Below are 17,531 nucleotides of genomic sequence, written 5' to 3' on the forward strand. Positions count from 1 at the left end.
GGTCCAACAATGTGTTATTATGTGTAATGCGTTAGAAATCCTGCCTATAGGTCCAACAGTGAGCTATTGATGTTCAGTTATCGTGTGTTAGAAATCATGCCTATAGGTATCTTATTCCGTTCAGCCATTATATGTTAGCAATCCTGCCTGTAGGTTCAATACTTGGTTTAATTGTGTTAGAAACCATGCCTATAAGAAATTGAATATTCAATGTGTGTGCAAAAACCTCATTCACATGCTGTTCTGTTTAAAAATTATAGAAATCATGTCTGTAGGATCTAAACTGGGAACAAATTATAGAAATCATGTCTATTGGATCTAAAAGGGGAACAAATTGTAGAAACCATGCCCATAGGTTTGAATCAACCTAATTATCATTTTTGCCCGTTTGTTCATGAGTTTCCAAATATTGTGATGTTACTCTCACTAGAAAATATACCTATAGGATCAAACAAATAATTCTGGATCTGTTTCTGTGACCTGCCACTGTCTACTATCGCATGAAAATGCCTAGACATCATGCCTAGAGGTTTAATCCCTATGTTTAAAATCTGTAGGCAAATCATATAGGTTTTGGAAAGTATAATGGCTTTTGCGTATAACTATCCGCCCATTAGATCTAGATTCATATAGAGATCCTGTCCATAGGTTTCTGCACTCTTAACTATTTAAAATCAGCAACTTTCTTTGTAAAACTGACATGCTTGCATTTGTTGTCTAATTGCGGAGGCCAACTTGAGCCCTTTACTTGATTATAAGTGAAAGTCCAATGTATTTTGTATGTCGCCTAGCTTTTGACATTTTGAGCAGCCTAAGTTAAAGTCTAGAACCACCCTGAAATAGAGGTCCAAATGCCTCCTGGACCATAGGCATGGGACGGGTAGTGCATGTATAGGACACGACTTAGAATTGACTAGTGCGCTTCAGGTAAACAACTTAAAGATAGTAATTGGATACCAGGAGATGATAGTCTGTGCCCGCTGAATAATATGAGTAACACCCCATCTCGAGGGAGTTACGGAGTATTATTTATATTGTACGGGGTGATCCTTTAGGCTAAAAAACTTAGGACCCCCCCCCCCCTCCATTTCTATTAAAAATAAATCATTTATTTCATTTGTCCAAACTGCTTCCTTTCCCTTAGACTAATTCATATAATTGAGTTCGGTCGGGACCCACAGTTGTGGACCTCGAAGAGTGCCTAACACCTTCTCTTCGAGGTAATTTCGAGCCCTTACCCGATCTTTAGTGATATAAACTGGTTAGACAGAGTTATTTGCAAATAGGTGCCCTAACGCACCTTAAAAATCGTTAGGTGGCGACTCTCTCTTTTAAAACCCTTCCTTAAAAGAGTTGTCACGTGTCGAAACCCGACTTCGCGAGAAAAAGGGGCGCGACGCTCACCACATGCACAAACCTACATATATAGCCCATCTTGTTACGCCGCATGTGCAAATATCAATAATAACAATAGCTCGGATAACTCATGTGCGAACACCCCGACAACCCTCTTAACAGTATCGTGTGTGCCAAAACCATAACAACACAATATAACAACTCGCACCATATGTGCCTATATGCCACAACATTTCCTTAAAATAATTCCAATACCACAAACACATATAGCCCTCGGCTCAACAACACTGACTACAACAACAACAATAATAATACGAGAGTACGGCAAGTAAGTCAACACAAGAGTTACAAAACATAAAGAAACGGAAGAACGAGCTCACAATAAAAGACATGACAAGTAATAATTGTTTCAAATAAGAATAACTCAAAGATGGGAGAGATAATGTGTAACAACGATTTCAAATAAAAGTAACTCAACAGTAGGAGAGATAACATGTAACAATGATTCCAAATAAGAATAACCCAAGAATAAGAGAAATATCACGTAACAATGATTCCAAATAAGAATAATCTAACAATAGGAGAGGTAACATGTAACAATGATTCCAAATAAGTACAACTCAACGATAAGAGAGATAACATGTAACAATGGCTTCAATTAAGGATAAAACAACAATGGAAGAGATAACAATAACTTCAATTAAGGCTAATCAACTACGGAAGAGATAACATGGCAACAAAAGAGATAACAACTTCAATTTAGACATATAAGAGCATATTTGGCAATAAATGGTAGAACATGAACCAATCAACTTCAAATACAACGCATAAGGGCAAATTTAGAAATGGAGGATTAAACATAATAAGAAAATTCATTTCAATGTACATAAGAACCTAAGAGTCTAAGCCGGTGAAATTTTCACGTATAAGCAGTGTGCACACATGTCACCTCGTGTACACGTCTTTCACGTTGTTCAAATAGAACAAACAAATCAATCCCTACGGGTAGTTCTCCCACAAAATGTTAGGTAAGATACTTACCTCAAAAGCCCTCAATCAATACTCTAAAATGGATTTTTCTTTATAATTCACCTCTACTCGGCTTAAATCTAACTAAAATCGACTTAACAACATCAAATAATGCAAGAGAAATTAATTCCAATAAAGTTATGATCCTTACACAATTCCTCAAAAGTCAACAAAAGTCAACCCCGGGACCGCTCGGTCAAAACCTAGATCCAATGGTAGATCCCGACTACCCATAACCCCATGAGTTCATATATGTGATTTGTTTCAAAATTCGAGTCCAAATCGACTCTGAAAACTAAAATTCTTATTTTAGAAAATATGACAAAGTTTCTCACAAGTTAACTTTGATTCTCATAATTTTGATGTTAGAACTCACATATAATCATGTAAAATAGTTGGAAATTGAACAAAATCACTTACCCAATGATTATAGATGAAAATCCCTCCTCAAAATCACCTCATACCGAGTCTAGGGTTCAAAGATGTGAAAATGAAACTAAAAATCTCGTCCCTCAGCTTTTTGTCCAGGCACAAGTATCACAAGTGCGACTTGAGGTTGCAAATGCGAACCCCGCAAATGCGAGAAAATTATCGCAAAAGCGAAACCCCTCCTATTCATGCTGTCATCGCAAATGAGACGACATATTCACAAATACGAACAGTGGACCATCGAAAGCGATCAGGATGATCGCAAATGCGATCACTGCTAAGCCCAGCTCCCCTTTGCAAATGCGAACATAGGGTTCGCAAATGCGATCCCAACATACTAAGCCAAACATTGCAAATGCGAGACCTGAAGCTTCTGGCAAAACCAACAGAACTTAAACTGTATCAAACACTCTACAACAGGTTCGAAACTCACCCGAGCCCTCGGGGTTCCAAACCAATTATCAACACAGGTCTAGAAACATAACACGAACTCGCTCTCTCCATCAAATCATCAAAATAACATCCGAAGCCACAAATCGGACCTCCAAAACACATGAAATCAACATCAAACTCAAGAACTTCTAAAAACACAACCGTGCGTCTGATTCCTATCAAATCAACTAGGAATGATGCCAAACTTTGCAGACAAGTTCCAAATGACAAAACAGACCTATTCCAAGTCCCGAAGCACAAATCCAAACATGATAGCTATGTGTCACGACCAAAGTTTTCCTCCGTAGGATGACGTGATGGCACCTAGTCTCTAAGACTAGGTAATCTTGACAATTATGCGGAAAGAACTTAAATAACGACTAAAAAATCTCAACATAGACATATATATATATATATATATATATATATATATATATATATATATATATATATATATAAAACCAAAAACTATCGCTCGGCATGCACAAGTAAATCTGAAGCTCAGAGTAAGAACAACTCCCAAAAACCGGTAGTTATAAGCCATAAGCTCTAAAGGAAGTACTAAATATCTTAGAGTCTCAAGAGAATAAGGAAAACAACATAATAAGGATAGAGGGGGACTCCAAGGCATGCGGACGCTGGCAGATATACCTTGAAGTCTCCAAGCAGCAGCACAACGCTCTACTATCAAAGCTGATAAGATGTACCTAGGTCTGGAAAAACATGTGCAGAAGCGTAGTATGAGTACATCTCAAAGGTACCCAGTAAGTGCTAAGCCTAACCACGGTAGAGTAGTGGCGAGGTCAGGTTACGACCCTACTGGAATATAAAAATTAAGGCAGAATGTGAAATGATAAGAATAAATGGCAGGTTAATGAAACAATAAGAATGTACGAAAAAGCAAAAGCACAGGAAAACAAGAAGACAACTACAAGACATAAGGAAGCGAACATCTTACAAGTTAAGGAACAACAACAACAACAAACAACACAGCAAATAGATGAAAATAGTAACCGCACTGCATAGCCTTGTACCACAATAACAATCCGCACGGCAGAAACCTCGTGCCATAATAACAACCCGCACGGAAGAAACCTCGTGCCAATTAACACTCCGCACGGCGGAAACCTCGTGCCATAATAACAACCCGCACGGAAGAAACCTCGTGCCAAATAACACTCCACACGGAAGAAACCTCGTGCCAATAACACTCCGCACGGAAGAAACCTCGTGCCACAGCAAAATAGTCATCTCAACAAGAATCACAAAAGTCAACACGTAGTAAATGAAACAATGATAATACAAGCAAGAAATCCTACAGTTAAAGAAAGAATACGGAATCAAGGAAGCAGGTAATTCAACTAAGCATGTTGTACAGATTGCCATTAAGAGATGAGGCACGTAGACATGTGAAATTTGGCTAAACATAATGACTACACGTGCTAGAATAACTCAATTAAGGCATAAAAAGGAAACTACATAGCAAAGACTAGAATTTTAACATTTAGCCCGTGTACGCACTCGTCACCTCACGTACACGGCACTCACATATCATAAATTGTTACAACAGTACAGAATCCTAAGGGGATTTCCCACACACAAGGTTAGACAAGTCACTTACCTCAAGCCTTGCTCAATCAATTAATAAGAATGCCTTTCCCTTGACTTTCCGACTCCGAACGGCCCAAATCTAGCCAAAAAAAATTACATACTATAAATATATCTATAAGAAACTAATCTAAATAATGAAATTATGACTTTAAGAATTAGAAAATCTCCCCAAAAAGTCGACCCGGGCTCACGTCTCGGAATCGGGTAAAATTCATAAAATTCGAAGACCCGTTCAACCACGAGTCCACCCATACCAAAATTACTCAAATCCGATACCAAAATCTTGATCAAAACCTCAAAATTCGGCCTAAGAACTTTCCTCCTTTTTTCCACCCCAAATTACTAATTTAATGATTGAAATCAAAGGCATAAACATGGAAATTAACCAAAACTAGGTAAGAATCACTTACCACAATCACCCACGTGAAAATCTCTCCAAGAATTGCCTCCCACCGAGCTCCCAACATTCAATTTGTGTTATGAACTCAAACCCTCGTTTTTGATATTTAATACTACTGCCTAGTTATCCTTCATCGCGAATGCGACCGTCTTCTCGCGTTCGCGTAGTATATAATAGTTTGCCACGCTAACTTACCTTACGCGAATGCGGGAGACCCCCACGCTAACGCGAATCACTGCTTTCTCAAACCTACGCGATCGAATCTCCCCTCACGCGATCGCGAAACTCAAATGCGTGAGAACCAATTGCCTCTCTCCTCTTCGCGAACGCGCCAATGCCCACGTGTTCGCGATGCACTGCCTAGCCAACCTACGCGATCGCGTACCCTAACTCGCGAACGCATAGGGTAAAAATCACCACTTCCCCAAACAAGACTATGCGATCGCGGACCTGTCCATGCGATCGCATATAAGGAAACCAGATACAGACACCAGAAATTCTTCAGCCATAACATCAAGTCCAAAAATTTATCCGTTAACCATCTGGAACTCACTCGAGGCTCCCCAGGACCTCAACCAAACCTACCAACAAGTCCTAAAATATCATATGAACTTAGTCGAGCCTTAAAATCACATGAAACAACGCTAAAACCACGGATCAACACTCCAATTCAAGCTTAATAAACTTATAAACTTCTAACTTCCACCTTCGATGCCGAAAACTATCAAATCACGTCCAATTGACCTCAAATTTTGCGCACAAGTCACATTGACATTACGAACCTACTCCAACTTCTGGAATAAAAATCCGACCCGATATCAAAAAGTCCACTCCCGGTCAAACTTCCCAAAAATCTTCCAACTTTTCAACTTTCAGCAATTAACGGTGAAATGACCTACGGACCTCCAAATCAAAATCCGAACACGCCCCTAGGACCAAAATCACAATACAGAGCTATTGAAACCGATGAAATCCCATTCTAGAGTCGTCTTCACACAAGTCAAACTACGGTCAACTCTTATAATTAAACTTAGGGACTATGTGTCCCATTCCACTCCGAAGCTCTCCCGAACCCGACACCAAGCCCGACAAGTCAAGTAACCATAAAATGAAACATAGGGGACAATAAATAGGGGATAGGGGCTAATACTCTCAAAATGACCGACCGGGTTGTTACACTATGAAGTCAACCTACAGTCAAAATTATCAAAATTCTAAGCCGTTAAATTGCCAGCTTTTGGCAAAAGAACGCGAATCAACCTACGGACCTCAAAATTCGATTTTCGGCATACGCCCAAGTCCAAAATTACGATACGAACCTATCGGAAACATCAAAACACCTTTACGGGGTCATTTTTACAAAAGTCAAACCTCGATCAATATTTTCAACTTAAGCTTCTAAAGTGAGACTCCTCCAAATTCATTCTGAAACATCCAAAAATCATCTTTGACCATGCACGCAAGTTATAATTCACAATATGAAGCCACTCAAGACCTCGAACCACTGAACAGAACCTTAAAGCTCAAAATGACCGCTCGGGTCGTTACATTCTAATAGCACAGAATTCATTGAATCGACTATATTTGTTGTGAGCATGTCATATCTTCGTCATGGACAACAAGAACGCGCCCACATTTCTGGTGGTTCTTCCATCAAGTATTCAAAAATCTTCTTATCAACTTTTATCTCTGACATGTAGAGATCAAATTCTTCGCGCATGTAGACTCTTGCAGCGCTTTGAAAAACTTTTATGACCTCACTTTTCACTTTCCTTCGCTTTAGGTTGTGCTCCAAATATACAAATCCCATGGTGGCTTTTAGGACACACCTTTGCAATGCCATGTACAATAGATTTGTGCCTATCTAATAAAAAAATTTGAATTGTCACGTCTTCCAATTGCATTATGAAGCTCACTATAGTACCACTCATATGAGTTATTATTTTCAGATTCTACAATCCCAAACGCAAGTGGGAATATTTGGTTATTTGCATTCTTTAAAACTGAAATGATTAAAACACCACGATATTTTGACTTCAAACAAGTTACATCAACAGCAATTACTGGTCTACAATGACTCCAACCAGCTATTGATGACCCATATGCATAAAACATATAAAGAAACCTAAAAAAATAAACCAAATTCCAAAACTGCTACTAAAATTCAGGATTGCATCTAAATTACAAGAAAATGAGTCCTTAATATTTACACTGCATACATGAAGTTAAGGACAAAATATCCTAAAGTTTATCACTAGAAGGTGCATATTCAGGACACTTTGTCCTTAATATTTACACAACACACATGAAGTTATGGACAAGATGTCCTAAACTTTATCAATAAAAGGTGCAAATTCAGGATACTTTGTCCTTAATATTTACACTGCACACATAAAGTTAAGGACAAGATGTCCTAAAGTTAATCAATAGAAGCTGCAAATTTAGGACACTTTTTCCTTAATATTTACATAGCACTCATGAAGTTAAGGACATGATGTCCTAAACTTTATCAGTAGAAGGTGCAAATTCAGGAGCTTTATCCTTAATATTTCAGGACTCATGAAATTTAGTTGTAGCACTTCATATATGCATAGCAGATGAATTGGCTAATAAACTCATCTTGATTGTTTACTTATTGTTGTCGTCTCTCTTTATGTTAGTGTATGTTCTCGGATTTTAAATTTTCATCATGTACAAGTATGAAGACAAGAATTCATAATTTTCTTCAAGAGTTCCTCTTATGAGAGTTGAAGCATGTTGAATAGCACGCCACGCCTTGTGATATCCAATGTCTAGTCCATGCAATTTTTGCATTTCTGCCATGACAAAGCTGGTGTAACTTCAAACCTAGGGTCTCGAAGATTGTCAATGATGTAACCACTTATCAACTTTGAAGTTTCATGCCTTTGATCAACTTTCATAGTGTTAACTGAGCAATCATGATTTTTCTCAACCTTTACTATCTTGAATAGTGTTGAATCTTTAATTCTGAAAGCATGCACACATCACCCACATATTTCATCATTGCATTTTAAAAAATATCTTGTTAAACTTGATCTAACAACCTTGAATTCAAAATGTCCTTTAATTGCTACATTTGAAAAGCAGTTAATTATTATTTTTTTTCAAATATTGATCCCACTTTTATTTCATCCAAAGAAGCATTTTCTCTCAATACTATAGTTGGGGATTCTTTTTGTTTCGACCTTGACCTTTATCTAGTTAGTTGGGTAGAAGATTTTTCAGCAACTTCTTCAATTACTGGTGCACTCTCTAAGACTTGAAACCCAAATCTTGTTGGTTGTAAATCTTTGTAATGCTTTGTCCTTCCATTTGAATAGAATTGAATGTTTGAAGCACTTCTTCAATTATTGGTTCAGGTTCGACCGCATCTATTTTCATTATCTGTTGGCATTTGTTTTGTTTGTCTTGTTGAGTTTCTATGTTGACTTGTTCAAAGGTGCTTGCGTGCTTGCAGAGCAACAAAAAAAGAACTCTTTCTGAAACATCAACAATGAAACGATAGCCTTTGAAGAGTGAAACTTTTCAGTAACTCTATACATGTTCGGAGATCTTCATCTTTGGTTACAAGCATTCCTTGCTTGTTCCCAGGTTGATATCAAACCATATCATTGTTTTAATCTTGTGTCTATCCAATTCAATAAGTTCAAAGACCTGGTTGACAAAATCTTCAAATCAAATTGCCTCAGGTACAAGAACAAACTTTGTTTGATGATCCAGATACTTATAGTCTGCAGTCCATTTTAATTGAAAGCAACAACTATACATACTATATCCATCCTACAAGTCAAGAAAAGGTGAAATTCATGACACTTTGTACTTAATATTTACACTGCAAATATGAATTGAAGGACATGATGTCCTAAAGTATATCAATAGAAGGTGCAAATTCAGGATACTTTGTCCTTAATATTTTCACAACACACATGAAGTTAAGGACATGATGTCCTAAAGTTTATCAATAGAAGGTGCAAATTCAGGATACTTTGTCCTTAAATATTTACACTGTACAGATGAAGTTAAGGACATGATGTCCTAAAGTTTATCAATAAAAGGTATAAATTCAGAATACTTTGTCTTTAATATTTACACAACATTTATGAAGTTAAGGACACGATGTCCTAAAGTTTATCAATAGAAGCTGCTAATTCAGGACACACTTTGAACTTCATATTTGCACAACATTCATGAACTTAAGGACACGATGTCCTAAACTTTATCAATTGAAGGTGCTAAATTAGGACATACTTTGAAATTAATATTACATAATGAAGTTTTACGTTTGTTCTATCATCAAATTAATAGATACTAATACCAAAAATAAATTTCGAATACATAATATCACAAAAAAAATTGAATACATACTGTCAAGGGGAAATCCACCCAAACAAACAAAAGCATATAGAGATATCTGAAAGTTTATGCATTGATTAAAAGCTAAAAAATTGATTAGAACTTATTGTTTTTGTGGATAATGTTATGTGAATTTATGGTGAAATGGGAGGAGAAAGCCGAACTCTCCAGTTTGAAATAGGAGGAGAAAGGTTTATGGCTATCTCATAATCTTCTGTGATTTTGACGAAGTTGATCGAGTTGACAAACGAGGGTTTATGCAACGAAGCAGCTTGAGTTGTTATAAGTCTAGCACAAGGGTATTTTCGTTTGGTCGGGTAAAAAATCTATTAAACCACTGGCTGAATATTAAAAATATTTTAAATAGTGGCTTAAGAGTAAATATAACTCTAAATAGTGGCTAATTGTGCACTTCCCCTGAAAATCCTAACCTTGGCCCAAACCTCAGTCAGCCCAATTCTCGCTCTATAGCCCAATTAATAAAGCCCAAATTTTAATTGCCAGCAGTTCTATCAAACCCTCCTTTCATTTTTCACTTCTTCTTCCTCATATTTATCTGCACTAAACTCCTCTGATTTTATTTCTGAATTCAACTGTATGTTTTCTCACTAATTATAATATGAGCCTTAATGGATTTCCTTATTCTTGTATCAAATATTTTTCTTTTTCTCATTGGTTTTGATGTGGGTCTTTTACAATTGCTTTGTTTTGCTGATTTTAGGCGGTTCTCTGTAGTTGACTTGCTCCTTGGGTAAAAGGTGAAATCTTCGAAAAAATAGTTCATTGTTGGTTCAGTGAATCAATTGTTAAAAATGTCATCGTTCAAGAATGCTATTCCTAGACGAGCTCATAAGGAGCGAGCTCAGCCGTAAGTGACTCTCTAATTACTTTCATATATACTAATTTCTATGCTTTGAGTTGCTTTAGCTTAATCTGATTTGGGGTTGTGCTGTAAATTTTTATCAGACAAGCAAGGAAAAAATTTGGGTTGCTCGAGAAACACAAAGATTATGTTGTTCGGGCCACAGCATTCCTCAAAAAGGAGCAAACTTTACAGGTAAGTTTATTTTTTGATATACAAGGAATTGAAAGGGTTAGAAGTTAGAAGAAAATATAGATATGAAATTAGTTGAATTAGACTTGGCAGTTGGCAGTCCATGAAAAATTGAAGTATTTTATAGCTTCAAACGTGATTGAGACATGAATAAGCTATAAGGGTTGTGTGATATTTGCCCCCAGGGCTTAGCAAAGGTGGAGGGACTTGTGACTTAGGTCAGTGGTCACAGATTCGAGCCGTGTGCCATGCGAATCAAGCCTGGTATTTAGGTAAAGATGGGTAGAGGGGCGGGCACATTATTACTGAGTTTCAAAGGCTGCGGTTGGTCCAAAAGGTTTGTCCCAGACAGATTTTTTGGTCATAAAGAGAAGGTTATGTGATATATGCTGCAAGGTCCAACTTTGTTATTCCACTGAAGAAATAGAAAGAAAGGATGGAAGGAGGAAAGAAAGTCAGCCTGCCACAATGGGGTTTTTACAGTTTATTTGTATTAAAAGATCACAATCCTTGGTTGTGTTTGAAAGTAGTCAATTCGAAGGGATTCATGAATGTTCTTTTGTTTTTCCTTTGGTTGTACCTTAATCTCTTGCCCTCAAGGATTTGTTACATTATAGTTGATCTGATATGTGAATAATACGACCATTTGTTATTTGCTCTACAGAAACTCAAGGAAAAAGCAGCATTTCGGAATCCAGATGAGTTCTACTTCAAGATGGTTAAAGCAAAAACTGTTGGAGGAGTGCATAGATTGGAGTAAGATATGAATAATCATATTTGTTAGTTGAGGTAATTTCTTCCTCAATCGTGATCGACCTGAATTTTTGGACACTGTTTCAATGTTTGCAGGAGCCAAGTAAATAAATACACTCAAGACGAACTCATGCTAATGAAGACTCAGGATATAGGCTATATTTTACAGAAAGTTCAGTCTGAGAAAAAGGTTTAGTATTGCCTATTGTGGTTCATGTTGTAATTTACTCTCTCTGCAGAGAATTGAGAGCTATCTCCCTTCCTTCTTGTCATTAACTCTTATTCTATGCAGAAAATTGAAAAGTTAACTGCCATGCTGCACTGTCTTGATGATCAGCCATCAAATAGACGTGTTTACTATGCCGAAGACAGGTTAGAAATAAGTCCTCTTGAATTTCTTAACCCCTCCTTGCACATTCTGTGTACATTATTGGAAAAACGTGGCTTTACAGTCTTGTTTTAATGTGCCAAATACAATCACGTTTTGAACTATCTTCTTGATTGCCATTGACTTGACAACTTGCATTCAATATTTAGCTTTCTTCATGGGTTGAAACCTCGTTAAACTTCAGAAAATGGTTGAAGTTTACCATATGACTAAATGACTCATTTGGAGATATCTATTTGATAATCATTTATTGACCTGACAAACTGCATTCAGTTTTAGCTTTCTTCGTGAATTGAAACTTCACAACTTGATCTATGTTGACTTTTAATATATGACCAATTGAGCCGTGTCTATGGAGGACTAATGATTTCCTACTGTTTGGTAGTATTCTTTCTAATGAATGCAAAAGCTTTATTCACAAATAATCTCCTCACATTACCTCCCTCTGGTTTCATTTGTCCTAATAAAGCAGCAATAGCATGCATATTTCTAAATAGCACTCATGGCTGAGCCTCTCAGGAGCCTGAATTAATACTTAATTGTTGAAACTAGCTAAACTTGGACTCTTGAAAAATAAAAGGCAAAAACAAAAAATAAGTAACGGAAATATTGAATCGTTTTAACTCTTAGCGGATCTCAGTGTCAAGGTTGAATCGTGCAGCAGGATTTCACCCTTCCAGGATTTGTAGTTTACAATATCTTTTCATTTCTTACAGCTTCTAACTTGGTTTACTTAGCCTCAAACAGTTAGAGCTTGCCATTTTTTTTATCTTTTATCACTTTTTTGGTTCTCTATTCTCAAATTCCCACCCTTTTGAGAAGTGGATCACGTGGGGCCATATAGGGGATGCTTAAGAGCTTTATATAGAATCTACTGTAATCATTTTGGACAGCCAGGAACAAGGTTGATTTAGTATATGGTACACCTTGCATTTTGGTGTTTGCGTTAGATTAGAGTTCTTTTAATTCCTTGGACTCTGAACGCGGCTTCCTGCGAGATGGCAGGATTTCTTTAAGTTACCCCCCCCCCCCCCCCTCTTCCCCCCTTTTCATGTGTATTTCACTTTAAATTTGCTGTTTCTGTTAAAATATATTTTTTATGCTGCAGTTTCTTATTCTAATTCCTTTCTTTGTTTTGTTTATTTATAGGGAGGAGGCCGAAGAGCTAGCGTCTAGAGCTTCAGAACATAGTAATCTGGATGCTTCTGGGAACTTGCCTAGTAGTATTAGAAGGTAATGTCAGCTTTTTTCTCTTATGTTGTAAAGCAGATTAATGTATTTTGTTTTGAACTTGTATAAGATTTAACCTTTGAGCAATCGATTTAGAATTCGTCAAGATGTGTAAACGTTTTCATTATTATGATGATTTTGACACTGGATCCTAAATTCCCTTATAAGAACAGCTAATCAGCTATCCGCCCCTAGGGCTTTGGTCTAGTGATAAGAGCGCAATGCGACGTGTGGGTTAGGCGCGCGTCACGGCTTCGAATCTTGCCGCAAACAAAAGCCTGGTATTTAAGTGGAGAATGGTAGAAGGACGGACTCATTATCCACTGAGTTTCGAACCTTGTGTCACTGGCTCTTGGATATTTCTTGGTACTGTGATTACAGATATATTGTTCCATGGGACTCCTTAATAGATTAGTATAGGATGACGGTTCACTTTTTCTCTTACGGATGAAGGAACTTACTAGTTTAGTGATTTGTAGAAAAATACATCAATTGCAATTGGAACTTACAGATCGTCTTTATCCATATAGCTGATAATTATTTTTGAAAAGGTTTAGTCCTTTTTATACTAGAAAGTGGTCTTCTACATTTTGTGATGTAGGCTCGCTAGTCAAGAGGAGCTTAAAAGACCAATCATGTCATGGGGCCTTGTTTTTAAAAACAAAAATAAAAATTGGAGTCATTTATTTTTGAAGGTAACGGTAGTTCTTGCTTACAGTCACCCTTTCCCAATTCCCTTCACTTGAACCACAATGAAGCAATTTTTAACTGCAGGAAGTTAAATCTGTTCAGAATGCAATTGAAAAACAGTATCCATTGGGGATATGCCTAAAAGAACCTAGTATGTTCAGATTACTTGATGTTTAAGTGTCGTCTTGTTGACGCTTCTGCTATTTGTTCTTCAATATCAGCTGTTAAAAGTTCCCCTTCTTGGTTGTTCAAGAATCACCAATGCCTCAACACTCTGTGTAGAAGTGCTAGGTTAAAAGTTGATTATGGGACTTGCCTTAATCCTTTGTTTTGTTTCCTTATGCTGGGGTAGGGGCGAATTCTTGCACTTCCATAAATGAATTCGCTAACTTCCTTTTGGTTTCAAAGCAAAGATGGTCAACTTTTTTATTATTGGAATCTCCTGCGCAGGAAGACAGCTGCCTCTTACCGAGAGTTGGAAGCAAGAAAGAGCAGAGTGAAAGATTTAGAGAAACTATACATGGACATGGCCATGCAAAAAGAATTACAGGTGTTTGTTCATTTTAAGGTTGTATCTTCGTCGTATTCATCGATTGTAAGCTTTGATTCAAGAATTATTCTTTTCATGTTACCAGAAATCGGGAAGGAAACGCAAACTTCGTGAAGATGAGCTTGTTAACCCAACAACCAAACCTATCTACAAATGGAGACAAGAACGAAAGCGCTGAGAATTTCTATGTATGATACATCGGGAAGTGTTTGGAGAGTCATATCAAGAATTCGAGTGAAGTGCGTAGAACCACTGCCTAGTTGGATTCGTAGGATATTGTAGCTTTACAATTTTGTTGGGTTGCTTCCATCAGGGTGAGATCTTATATGGACCTTCTGCAACATCCATTCGCGGAAACAAAGCTGGATATGGCTGTTTCATCATGAATCATATTGTTGAACATCTTAAACATTTCTGTAGAATATGAGGGATTATTCATAATTCCATATGGTGCTTCACAGGCTCTAGCTGTGTAAGGGCAAATGCATGTAAAATGCGCTTCTATTAAGCTTAGCTGTTGTAGTTGTTCTGATTCTGTAATTTTGGATATTTTGATTTTAGGTTTAAATTAGTCGCGTTTGTTTGAGAAACGAAAATGTAATCTCGTAAGGATTAGCTAAAAATCTTCCGTAGCAACAGATGTGGTTAATTTTTGCAAACTTAAAGAATTATAATTGATCATAGTAGTATAATATGGTGTTGCAATTGATCTACACCTGAACTTAAAGGACCTATTGTAGTCAAGCTTGTGGTTAAGTGGCATATTAAAAGAAGAGGCTACTTGGCACTTTTAAAACAAAATTTAAAAATATCTTGGTGTTATAAATAGAATTCTATTTATGGTGAATGTCCATATTTAGAGAGATTCTAGGGTTTATTACTTGGTGGCTAAGTCAACCTCTCCCTGTAAATAGAGGGTTCTATTCCATTGTAATTCATCCCTAAATTCAATAAGAATTCCCTCTCTCTCTTTCTCTGCAATATTGCTCTTGTTCTTTTATTGTTTTGTAACACGTTATCAGCACGAGACTCTACCGTCTCAAGAAGCTCTTTGAGAAGATTAAGGTAATTTTTCTCCTCTTTTTAATTATGACTGACATTATGAAAAGAAAGTTCGTTGCCCTTGAAATTTCGGGCAAGAACTATATGACATGGGTGTTGGATGCTGAAATCCACTTAGATGCAATGGGTCTTGGAGACGCCATTAAAGACAGAAATAAAGCATCCACCCAAGACTGTGCTAAGGCCTTGATTTTCTTGCGCCATCACCTTGATGAAGGGTTGAAGATTGAATATCTCACAGTCAAAGATCCACTTATTTTGTGGAATGGCTTAAAAGAAAGATATGACAACTTAAAGTTGGTCACTCTTCTACAAGCACGATATGATTGGGCTCATCTGAGGCTCCAAGACTTTAAGTCTGTTTCTGAATATTATTCTGCGATGTTCAGAATTACTTCTAAATTGAAACTCTATGGAGATACTATCAGTGATTATGATATGCTTGAAAAAAACGTTTCAACGTTTCATGCCTCCAATATGGTTCTGCAACAGCAGTACAGAGAGAGAGGTTTCAAAAGGTACTCTGAGCTGATTTCTCTTCTCCTTGTGGCTGAGCGAAACAATGACTTGCTCATGAGAAATCACGAAAATCGACCACTGGGTCTACACCATTGCCTGAAGTGGATGGGGTGTATTCCCATTATGCTAAGCGTGGAAAAGGCCGTGACTCTATTCGTAGTCGTGATCGTGATCATGGTCGTAACCGTGGTCGTGGCCGTAGACAAGGAAGAAATTTTCCTGGTGTTAATCATCCCCCAAAGAGAAATAACCACCAAAAGTGGAAAGGGAAAGATGAGAAGCCAAAAGCAAATGGCTCAGAAACTGAATGCTATCGTTGCGGTGGAAAAGGGCATTGAGCCAATATTTGTCGTGTACCAAGACATTTGGTTGAGCTTTATCAAGCATCTCTAAAGAATAAAGGCCCTGAAGCAAATTTTGTCTCTGACAATGATTTTGACATCACCCACTTGGATGTGGCAGACTTCTTTGAGCGCCCTGATGGAAAAATAGACCACTTGATCGGTGATGGATCTGTGATTAAAGAAGATTGAGTAGTTTGATTTTATTTTGCTTATTTGTATTAGTTAGTGAATAAACATCATGTAATCATAGTTCTTTACATGAGTAGTAGTCATTAGTATCAATTCGTATTATTAATTTTATGGAATAGTGTTTCGTTTTAAACAATGTTTACGCCTTGCTCGTCATAAGAATCTTCATCTTACATTATGCAACTAAGTCTTAGAGCTATTACAGTGAGGAATTTTAATATGTCCTTGCCTCATACTTTTAGAAATATGTATTGAAATGCTTGACTATGTTAATAAGGCTCAATAAGCAAATTAATAACTAATACTAATGATCGTCATGTTTGAATGTTAACATATGTGACAATGTTTGCACCTATATCACAAACTAACTAGTTTATGTTTTCTTTTGCTGCTATAGGGGGCAATTTTTTTTACTTTTTACTTCCTCTAAACATGTATGTAGTACAGTTATTGTAGCACAATATCTAAATTCTACAAATAGTATTCTAAGTGCTTTAGTTTTAACTGCAAAATTATTTATGCTTATTTTATTTTTCATATAGTAGTTGTCACGATTATTGATTACCAACATAAATTGTATTATGTGTATTTAAAAATAATAAATACTTATGTGAATTATGACAGTAGGTTTGTGTTAACATATTGTTGGTCGCGACTAATATTATGAATATGTCAATTGATTACAATTATCTCATTATTGAATCGTTGATTTAACTTTGTTTATTTCCCTTTATCTCTGAAAATACTAACATTTATTCGTATATTTCTTTTGTATGTCAAACCATGGGAAGCAAATATGGATACCTCGCAAAATAAATTTGGATCAAAGTTCAATTGTAAAAATATTAGTTTAATTGATTCATGTACGACACATACAATATTCAAAGAGAAGAAATATTTCTCTCATTTAAGTATGTGTAAGGCAGATGTTACTACAATTTCGGGTAGTAGTAATTTAATTGAAGGCTCTGGAAGAGCTACTATAACTCTGCCTAAGGGAACAATACTTATCATAGAGAATGCAATGTTCTCCTCCAAGTCCAAGAGGAACTTGTTGAGTTTTAAAGATATCCGCAGAAATGGATATCATATTGAGACAATAGATGAGAATAATCTTGAAT

The 17,531-nt window shown here is 36.7% G+C and overlaps 1 protein-coding gene across 1 annotated transcript; it reads left to right on the forward strand.

Annotated features, from left to right (window-relative positions):
- LOC109233111 (probable U3 small nucleolar RNA-associated protein 11) lies at positions 10,142 to 14,886 on the forward strand. The gene is made up of 9 exons (XM_019398877.1): positions 10,142 to 10,226; positions 10,353 to 10,499; positions 10,598 to 10,688; positions 11,350 to 11,441; positions 11,535 to 11,628; positions 11,731 to 11,810; positions 12,976 to 13,059; positions 14,197 to 14,296; positions 14,382 to 14,886. The coding sequence occupies exons 2-9, from the start codon at positions 10,444 to 10,446 to the stop codon at positions 14,472 to 14,474; spliced, it is 690 nt and encodes a 229-aa protein (XP_019254422.1). The 5' UTR covers positions 10,142 to 10,226; positions 10,353 to 10,443; the 3' UTR covers positions 14,475 to 14,886.

This window comes from Nicotiana attenuata, chromosome 10 (assembly GCF_001879085.1).
Source record: "Nicotiana attenuata strain UT chromosome 10, NIATTr2, whole genome shotgun sequence".
Lineage (NCBI taxonomy): Eukaryota > Viridiplantae > Streptophyta > Magnoliopsida > Solanales > Solanaceae > Nicotiana > Nicotiana attenuata.

Bases quoted from the DNA above. Each gene is read 5' to 3' on its own strand.
- LOC109233111 (XM_019398877.1), top strand. From the start codon at position 10,444: ATGTCATCGTTCAAGAATGCTATTCCTAGACGAGCTCATAAGGAGCGA. The intron at 10,500-10,597 runs GTAAGTGACTCT...AATTTTTATCAG, and splicing joins CATAAGGAGCGAGCTCAGCC to ACAAGCAAGGAAAAAATTTG. The intron at 11,811-12,975 runs GTTAGAAATAAG...GTTTATTTATAG, and splicing joins GTTTACTATGCCGAAGACAG to GGAGGAGGCCGAAGAGCTAG.